The 10,573-nt window shown below is 41.4% G+C and overlaps 1 protein-coding gene across 8 annotated transcripts in view; it reads left to right on the top strand.

Annotated features, from left to right (window-relative positions):
- Nucleotides 1-1,122: 1,122 nt before the first annotated feature.
- Nucleotides 1,123-10,573, top strand: part of ppp1r12a (protein phosphatase 1, regulatory subunit 12A) — a 68,039-nt gene continuing 58,588 nt past the window's right edge. For 5 of the 8 annotated variants that reach the window (XM_086146659.1, XM_086146655.1, XM_086146656.1 and 2 more), the window contains exon 1: nucleotides 1,123-1,480. In XM_086146659.1, coding sequence (XP_086002785.1) covers nucleotides 1,244-1,480 — 237 coding nt within the window. In that variant the 5' untranslated portion in view covers nucleotides 1,123-1,243. The remainder of the gene's footprint in view (nucleotides 1,481-10,573) is intronic. The other 3 variants (XM_086146658.1, XM_086146657.1, XM_086146662.1) reach the window with 2 other exon arrangements.

The following is a 10,573-nucleotide window of genomic DNA, read 5'->3' as shown; positions in this document are numbered from 1 at the left end:
GCTGGGGGATTCTGTCACGAGGCGCGGGGGCAGGCTCGAGCAGGGAATCACAATTCAGAGCAGGGATGGGTTGAAAGCGCTTTTATTGTGTTGAAATGGCAGGACGGGTTGCAGACGCGACTGCGGACAGGATGGGTTGCAGGCGGGACTGCAGAGGCTGGGTCTCACCAGGACGGGTTGCAGACAGGACAGGATGCAGATGGGACTGCGGAGGCTGGGTCTCACCAGGACGGGTTGCAGATGGGACGGGTTGCAGACGGGACGGGCCCAAGGCAGGGTGGCAGACTGGACGGGCTGCAGACGGGGTCAGAGGTTACACCGGCCGACTGGGTCCGGTCGTAACGAGGGAGGGGACAGAGGTTACACCTGGGGTCCGGTTGTGGCAGGGGTGAGGTCCGGTCGTGGCAGGGCTCTGCGAGCCACAATGGCAGGAATGGGGGCCGGTCGTGGCAGCGCTCTGCGAGCCACAATGGCAGGAATGGGGACCGGTCATGGCAGGGCTCTGCAAGCCACAATCCCCCCCCGGCGCCAGGGGGAGCGTGCCACTGCCCTTCATAGGGATCTTCATTAGCAGCATCTGCTGTAGCTGGCGCCGATTGCAAATTGGGATCAGGTGTGTACCCTGACATGAACTGTATATTTCTATTATGTGAATTTTTTGTACAGATGAATTTTTACGATTTCAGATTTTAATTGGATTTTGTTACACATTATCATTTTGGTAATACTAATGTTTTATTCGTTATTCACTTTTAGACTGAATTAATGGTTTTGCAAATGAGATAACTTTTAGTGGAAAACATATGATGCGATCAATTGAAAGACGTCAACTCTGACTTTTTTTACACGAACAATGATAATATCTAACACGGTAGCAAGAATTTATTACAGGGTGAAATCAAAAAACTGGAGAAGCGACAGACTGTCTTCAGTTGAAGTCTGATTTGGGGGACGATGTAGTTTTGTAATATTACTTAATTCGCTCTCACTTCTCCTGCTGCCGCTGATGACGTTACACTGCGCCTCCAGTACTCCAGATCTCGCGAGACAAAAGAAACCGTCCAGACTCTCTCTCTCTCTCTCTCACATACCCCCTCCTCTCTCTCTCTCACTCACTCACTCACACACGCACACAACCCTCCCCCTCCAGTCCTCCCTTCCCACGCCCCAGTGCGCTGTGGGATAGTAGCACTATAGTATATCCTCTCTCGGAGAAAGATAAGAAGCCCGAGACAGGAGGGGCATGAAGATGGCGGACGCCAAGCAAAAGAGGAATGAGCAGTTAAAACGATGGCTGGGCTCGGAAACAGACCTGGAGCCCCCTATTCTGAAAAAAAAGAAGACAAAGGTGAAGTTCGATGATGGCGCCGTGTTTCTGGCCGCCTGCTCAAGCGGCGATACCGAGGAGGTGCTCCGAATGCTTGACCGGGGCGCTGACATCAACTACGCCAATGTAGATGGTCTTACCGCCCTCCACCAGGTTTGTCCAAGTCTCTTATTGGTATAAATGTCGTTCATCGGCACCTCCTGCTCTCTTAGATACTAACGTCGGGGTTGTGGCTCGGAACTGCATGTTCATAAACACCTGTCAGGTGGAAGCCATTCTCATCCTCGTTGTTTACCTCGCACACCACCCGTCCCTTTCGACACAGTAGAGATGGACACACCGGATTGTCTCTGGGCTCGGATACTGACATCTTCAACTGTTCTAGGTCCTACCTGCACTTTCCAAACTGGATACAATGACCCAACGAATTAGCAGCTAAAGCTCAGCGTCGGGAACGGAGTTCTTTTATACGCAAGACTTAAGTCTGTCGATCAGTGGGAGCAGTCTAATCGCTGTAGCGCCTCACGCCAAATAATGTCGCTTTAGGTATTTCATGTATGAAATAGCCTCTGAAGCCAACGGCCAGCAGTGCTGGTCGTGGTTAGAGTGTGGATTGCCAACGCTGATGTGCTTGAACGCGACCACACCAATAACAGTTATAACATTTTTTTTCGTTAATTGAGACATTCGTTACAATTCAAAACAAAATCAAAACAACAGCTAAAACCTGGCGAGAACCATAAGTCGTTTTGTTGATAAGCCTCACATCGCGACTGGCTACTCCAGTGGAAAGCAGAAGCTAGGTAGCGTTAGTTAGTGCGTTAAAACGTCATTCTTTCCCTAACGTCGACTGACCAAACTCTCCGTGGGATTGCATTGTCGGAAGAGATGTCAATGACTGTGGCGTTTGTTTGACTAGTAGTGTTCCGATAAAGCGTTTCATTTCGCCAAACTATTAACTCGGCTAAATGAACGCTAATGCTACATTAGCACGTCTCGCTAGCGACTGCTTGCTGTAGTCGAGGTAGTTAAGGTTAATTCATTCTTTAGATGGCTTTGGAAGCGACATTAGCTGATACGTGTTTGGTCTCAAATTCGATGAGTTGGCATTATTTATTCTGATATCACCTTTTAAGTTTGCGTGTTTAATATAATCGTTTCAATAATGTTTGAAGTGCCAGCATCTAAGCTAGCTTATATGGCCGCTAACGTCGATAGCAACATTACCTAGCCTATGTGCTTCCACTGCCAAATAATGAAAATGGCAGCTCGTTTCGGCAGTTATGTGACTATTCACCGGGTACTCCCCGTGTATGAGTTGGCAACATCACAGTGTGATATTTGATATAAAGAGCTCCTAAACGATAACTCCAATCACTGTTATGTTATTGTGACGTAGATGGTATTTGAGGCTACAGAATGGGATAGCGTTGCTATAGGGCCGTTCTGTTTTTCCCCATTTGATAATTTTATATTTTCTCCATTCCTCCACTCTTATCAGATAATATTGAAGTTGTGTCCTTAGCTTACCATAAATAATTAATTGTAACATAAATACTTTGTCAGTTAAACTTTAATGTTTATTGAAAACAGTGTCATTGATTGATTAGTCATGGAACTTTTTCATTTTTTTTTATTGATGCACTATAGCTTATATCTCTCTGAACCCTTCATTTGCAGCCTTGCAGGCAATGTGCTGCATTGATTAAACTGCTGAAAAGAGTTGGTTTCTCCCATCGCTCTGAATAGCAGGTGTTAGAATGATCTAAGGTCCAACAGAAGAATCCTAATAATGTTTAGTGCGAGCATAGAACCGCAGTGATGCCACGTCATTACTCATACCCACATGTCTAGTCTTAGTAGGTCTGAGTACTGCTCCATGTATCACCTTGCTACACAGTCTATTTATTATCTAAGAATGTTTTATTTTTTTACCCTCTGTAAGATTTGTATCATTTGTCCCATGGAAGTCCCATTTGTAAGTCGGTTTGGATAAAAGCATCTGCCAAATGACTGTAATGTAATGGAATGGAATGAAATTTCCTCAGCTTCACCTTTAGATAGCACCATTCTATTTGCATTGATATTTTCTGCATTTATCTTAACTGTGTTCTTCATGTTATCATTTTATGTGCTCAGAGATGGTTATAATTAAACCCGGAATTAATTTGGACCCCTATGCAAACCCATTGGGTGGAAATTCTGGCCTTTTCTTGGAATGATGTCCAGGAATGAGTGAGAGTGAGGGAAGAATTTGTGGTGCAGCTCTCCAGACCTGACCATCTCTGGAGATGTGTGTGTTATCAGCCAGTATGTGATCCTTTGGGTGGAGTTAAAGGTTGTACTGGCGTATGTGTTTGTGATAAGGGTTGCAGAAAATGCACACTGACACCTGATATTGACTCAATATTTGTAAGCAAGCATAAACAGTATACATCAAATTGCTACAGCGTAATGGATGTTTTTGTCTATTTATAGGTTACTTGCAACTGTAACCGCAGTGGCAAACATTTATCTAGTTGAGCAAACCTTTCTTTAAGAACCAGTTTTAGGTGGTTTTTGGTATAAGAAACCTAACTGTGACTTTGCTGTCAGTGTACGCACCAGCTCCTGTTTAATGCAGTGTCTCTTCATGTTTTATATAACCAATACAGCACCTCTTAGGTTACCCAAGCAAGTGCTGTGATTGAGGACTAGTGTCATGCATATTTGTTGGAGTTTGGAGTGCAGAACGCTACACAGCTATATTGTGTTTCATGCACTGACCTATGACTTTGTTGTGAAAATGTGTCATGTTTTTACATGAGTGGTCACTCTTCACTGGGTTCAGCAATCACTCCTGACACTGTTGACTGCGAGAGTTATAAATACCACTGACACAAGTTCTTCTAACTGGGTATCAAGAGAAGATACTAAGTTTGGGTATGACTCAGAGTCTGCAGCTCTGCTTTATAGTGCAGGCATGGCATAATCTCACATTTAGGATAGTTTGTTTCTCGATGAGATGAGAACAACTTTATTAGTCCCGAAGGAAATTGTTGTGCCAGAGTTTCAAGTAAAAACATAACAGTAATAGATAATAGTGGAAAGGAGGAAGAATAAGAAATATAATGAAATATAAATTGTCTTAGCTGTTAGCAGTAACTACAAAGATTGAAGATTCCCTGCGGCTGAGGGAAGAGGAATTAAAAAGTCTGATAGCCTCAGTTAGGAGAGACCTCCTGTGGCATTCAGTGGAGCTCTTTGGTGGTATCAGTCTACGGCTGAAAGAGCTCCGACAGGACATCAATGTGGCATGCAGGGGGTGATGGATGTTGTCCATGATGCTGAGGAGCTTCCTCATCATCCTCCTCTCTGAAACCTGCACAACAGACTCCAGCTCCACTCCCAGGACACTGGAGTGAGACTGTCTCTTGAGAGTGGCCCATCATTGAGTTGCAATTATATTGTATACGATCCAGCCCATGGTTGCTGTTATGATCTTGCAAAGGAGGCTATTGCTTGGATCCCTTGCACCTGTGATGATTTGCTGGAATAAGGGTCAGAGAATTCAACAAGCACATGTCCTATCTGCAGGGTTTGAAATATGAAAATATACAAACAAGTGTTTCCAGTGTCTTTCCTCGCACTACTTCATGGAAGCTTTTTCCCCTTTATGTCACATGGACAGCTTATACAAACATCTCACCAAGGTGTCTTCAGGTGGGCTCTGAGTGGATGTACAAGTAAATGAAGGGTCCAGTAGATAACAGGGAATATCACATCCTCTTTTCTAAACATGTTTTTGAGGGTAGCATTCCAAGTCCTGCTGCCCTGGCCATGCATTCCTCACATGACAGTATTTGGAAACCATGGCAAAGAGAGGAGCACATACATCCCTCAGCTGTCACCTAAACCTCTCCTCTCAAGTCGGTCACTCTGGCTGGCTTGTCACTATAGTATGCCAATGGCCAGCAGACTGTTGCCCACTGAGCTCCATCAAGGCAATTAGTGTGGAGGTAACGGGGCTTGTCACCTCTCAAGAAAATCTCCACTCTGACCTGCACCTGAACTTTCTTTCTTAAGTGTTCACGGTGAACGCTGAGCCTAGTGACTAAGGTGATTGGGCTCAGCTTAACATGTTAGTCGGGGCATTATTATGTCTTTACTCTGTTGACATTGCACACCCTTATTATGGCCATGAAGTCTATGAACATTATTCATATGTTCCACTGTCTCCATGACAACAACCCAGGAAGGTTGCTAGTCACTTGTGTTGGTGTATTTGCATCTACAGCGTGGGAGTTGCATAACAGACTGGACAGAGAAAGAATCTTTGGCAGCGCTGAACAGTTTGAAATGAGAATCAGCCGAATGCATGTTGCCATGAAACAATTACTAAACATGTGGCAGAGGATGTTGAGGTAGCTATGTTTCTTTTCAATCAGACCAGCATCAGTCATATTAATATATTGCATAATTGTTGTGGATCTACCTGAAGGCCCAGCTCTGATATTCTCAACTTTACTCATGGCTTGTGGTGTGTTAGAGAGGCGCAAAGAAGAAATAGCTCTTGATAAAGGCATTGTGGGTTCCCTTTACTAACACCAAATCTTCCGATCTCATGCAGAGTGGTCTCTCGGGCCAACGTGTGCATAACGGTACATTACAGGTTCTTCCTTTTGCACTCGTCTGCTGTGCTGTACAAGAGCAGGTCTGTTAATTCCCATAAGAAAAACATCATCTGCCAGATAAAAGAAAAATCAGGTTTGATCGTCTGGTATATTAGTCCACAGATTTTGGCCTCAACTTCATAATAAATCTTATTGAAAAAGCTTATCAAATTCTAGGACTGTGTGTGTAATTTCAAATGAGCCTCTATTTTGTATGCATGCGCATTAAAATCAACATTGCTAGTCAACTTTCTGCCCACAGGTATCTGTAGACTGGAGATGTATGTTCTCTTCAATTGAAAAAAGCTTGCTGATTGAACATTCACCGTGAAGATTGGTAAACTGTACTTAAGTTAAACTTTAATTTCATGTTCCAAGTGGCTAAACCAATATTTCTCAGTTGGCAAGATGGTTTCTTTATAAAATCCTGATTTCTGCCTACATCTCAACATGCGGCGGTAAACCTGGTGTGACACCTCCCTTGGAGGCAAGTGTTCTGGGTCTCCTTTGAACCCAAGATTCAAGATGCTGATTGGGCACAGAGGTTTTGCAGTCTGCTAATCTTGTTTGTGACTCCATTGAAAGTTCACAATACTGTGTCATACGGTGTGACGTTTTCTTCAGACACTTTTTGTATGTACAAACTGTGGACTTTGCTCAGAAAAACAACTTCCCCTTTTTCGGTTCTATCATCTTGCAGTTTGACAGTTGGTTGTTATGGACATACAAAAATTGTGGAAGTAAAATTTGGTTTCAACTGCATCACCTAGCGGACCTATTAAGGCAGAACTCTGCATAGAGGTAACAAATGGAGAAATTATTGTTCATCCACACTCATTAGGAAGACAGTCACCGAATATAACATTATACATGAAATAAAATTGTTTTACCGTAATATTTGGTAATTTGGATCAATTTTCCGTAATCAACGTGCTGGGTGGTATGGCTGTGTCCTTGTGACAAACAGTTTCTGGCCAAACAGTCTGATGATTTATTTATTTGCTTATTTATTTATAGTCAATCTGCTTCCACATTAGTTCTCCTGCTAGAGGGTTTCACTTGTTGACTGAGGTCTTTGTCTGTTTTACACTAGACAGGAGCCACTCATGCATTTGTAACATTTTTGCAGAATACATGAGCCTGCATGTCAGTAATTCATGGGTAGCATCTAGACTGTATACATGTTATTGTTCCTAGTCTTCTCCCAGAATTTACCACCAATTAGGTGTATATTTTCATATTTGTTTCATTTTCTCTGTATGCTAGGTATTTTAAAACCTGAATCAGAAGCTAGCCTATGTCATTGAGGCAGATGAACATGACTTTTTCTATATCTACTGTGGTTCATTGCTGTGTATGACTAATTACAACTTTACCTCAATTCCTCATAATTTTGATTAAATTAACCATGGAAAATTAACCACAAATCAAAAGCAGTCAAGCACAAGTATTCTTCAACCCATCTTTAAATCTGTACAGATGGTGGGAGAGGGGAAGGAGAGACTGAAAAGATGCTAACATGGAAACAGCACTCTGGTTAACTGTCAAACATGATATGGACCAGAAATGTTGATGGGGAAAAACAATTTTGGTTTATATGCTACCTCTAACTTTCTCACTTCATTTGAAAAATAAACTGGTCTTTAGTATGTAATTACCGTTTGTACAGAATATATTACTTCTTGTAAAACTGAAACGCTTGCTTATTCATGCTACCCCTACATCAAGATTTTGAAAAGATTATTGGAAAAGTATCATTGCAAGACAAGATTTAAAAGTTTTTAGTAGTATTCCTAGTCTCGGACTGAGTTTTTACAAAGACAATGAATCTTATGGGGTCACTACTTACAATACTAAAACTTTATTATCTCAGCATTTTTTCCCACCATGCAATGTGTATTTGCCGAGCTTCTGCTTTTTCAGTCTGTCGCTTTTCTTTCTCCACTCGGTTGTGATATGTTGGAGAGTTGACATTGTATAAGCTAGGTGGTTCTGGCCACAGCTCCACCATCTGAACCTTTTCTTGATGGTTCATATTGATCGGGATGTCCTTCAACTCTTCTGTTCATCCATATTGCCACATCTGTTGCCATCGTGTGTGTGTGATAGCCTTTGAAACTGCAAGGTGATAAAAGTGCTGTAGAAATGAAGACCATTTATTGTTGGATGAATTATAACAGGATTGCTGCCTATTTTTTTTTATCATTTTTCAAACTTTGCGTGGGAGGATTATTTTAATCTGCCTTCATCTTTTCATTGATGCATATTATTGTACCTTTTACTAACTTTAGTGTAAGGTGCAAAAAAAATATTAATATTCATGTGCTTTTAAAACTTGATTTAAATGAAGCAGAGAAATGACCCCTTATTGAATTCAGAAGACTCAAAACACTTCTTGAACTGTGTTTAAAAAAATTGCACAGGCTGGGATTACTTACCTTTTTTTGGTCTCATTGTTTGCAAATAAGGGGTAAGAATGTGTAATGGACTTACCAACTGTTAAGTGTTTGTCAATAGTTTGATCAAATAGTCGGGAAAGAGTCTTTATTTGTATGTAGTAAACTTCAATACAAAATTTTATAAACAACAAAATAGAAAATAGCAATGCTGTTAATCAGCAGCAATACAATTTTGATAATAAGCCTGATTTATAAATGAGATCCAGTGAAATTAAGTAATTATTGTGCTCAGACAATGTTTCAATATGTTTGGGAGCATAAATGTAATGTCACTGAGTCTAGAAAATGTTGACAATATAAATAATTGATAAAGTGCAACCTTTCCAGACAACTGAGAAATAATTTTAATTTACCAGACACCCAGATAAGTTATGACTTTTTTTCTCACCTCAAGTAACGAAAAAAGAAGTTAATTTATGTATTTAAATGAGTAAGTAAATCAATGTTTGCGTTGTATTGATAAAACATTAGTAAGGTTGTAACAGTACAACAATATTTGGGTTTAATACACACCTTGTAATGAGATCAGAGTTTGCTTATTGCTACTGAATTGGAAGAACCACAATCAAAATATGTGACTTTCTTATTATTAAACTGTCAATATTAAACTGTAGCACGTCATGTGAACATACTGTGGCTTTGTTTTAAGAATGCACCTTACATATGTGTTTTGCATATGTTTTGTAAAACTACCTTTTTTAATATATTTCTGTAATTGATTTTTTTTTTTACATCCCGATCAAATTATTTACAACATAAAAAGCAAGTTAATTTCAAGTCCTTTTACACCCCCTCAATAAAGACAGTAGCTATAACTTTACATACCTGTACACATCACACATACCTGTGTTTTTGTTTTTCAAAGCTAATGGGGGGTGCAGCTCTTGTCTCTTTTTATCAAGGTGTTGATGGTAGGAGGATCAGAGTGTTGAAGATTTCTAGCTAAAGAGGAACAGGAAGTGGCTGTTTATTTTTCTCATTTCCTCTTTGAGGCTCCACCAGTAAGCCTGCTTCTTCCATCCCCTCTGCCTTTTATCACTGCTACTCGCCTCACATTGACAGATTCATGAGCGCAATGCAAGCAAATGTGCATCCTTCTTTTCCTTTTTGTGAATTCAACATGTCATAATCAGTGCATTTTTTTCCAGTGTTTCATTGGTTGACCCCACCATTCATTTTGCGTGTCAAACTGTGAAGGTCCTTGTGTGACATTGTACTTTCTCCTCTGCCCGCATTGTGAGGTGAATAAGACTCTGTTACTGATCCATATTTGTGTTTGGCAATTGTTACAAATTAGTGGAGCGTATGCTGGGCAAACCCAGGCATCCACACTATCCATGTAAGCATGTTGGCGTAGTGATAAAATACCAGTGTGCCGGGGGACGGGAGGGAGCGGTGGTGTGGATCTTGCTCAATAGCTCCTTAGTAGACTGGCAGTCAGTGACTGCTGACTGTGCCATCTCCTGTCCTCTGTATAGTGGATATAAGAGGGGGAATATATGGAAATATTGACAGAGGTTGCATTCTGCCATCTCTCCATGGCTATCAGACCTCCCTGCCTCTTCCATCCAGGTGCTTTCTTCTTGGTTTCAGACACTTTGCATGGAACTTAAGATGGCTTTCGTGGGACTATTCTTTTTGCCTTTTAGCTAAAAAAAAAAGCTCAGGTACAAATATACAGTTATAAACTTGCCAGAACTTTGCCCCTCTTTCTCAATCTCAGTCTTCTTTTTCCATGGGAATCCCAGGGCCTTATATGGTCGTCCCCAGTAGCAGCACCAGCAGCTAGAGCGCTGAAGGCAGTGTGTGTGGGTTTGCTTGTGCGTACATGTATTCTGGTTAAAGCTTCCAACAGTTCTCATCAAGTGGAGGGACCCAGCCGGTTACCCTGCAGTGCTCTAACTCTCCCCCTTGTACCCTATGTGCAGGAACTGCAAGCTCTTTGTCTCAAACGTAAACACTGAAATGTGCAGCATTTCACAAAATATTCATAGACTCTCACCATACCTTATATTATCTTTTCTACATGTCTGGTTTGTGCTCCTATTTTTTTCAGCCTAGTCTTAGTGCTACTGATCCTATGAACACACACACACAGATGCAAATGAAGACATAACAAACTGATAAGTACATGC

This window comes from Fistularia commersonii, chromosome 5 (assembly GCF_037954325.1).
Source record: "Fistularia commersonii isolate RoL2024-O1a breed Wild chromosome 5, RoL_Fcom_v1.0, whole genome shotgun sequence".
NCBI lineage: Eukaryota > Metazoa > Chordata > Actinopteri > Syngnathiformes > Fistulariidae > Fistularia > Fistularia commersonii.
The sequence above is the reverse complement of the archived record's forward strand: the minus strand, read 5'-3'. Positions and strand labels throughout refer to the sequence as shown.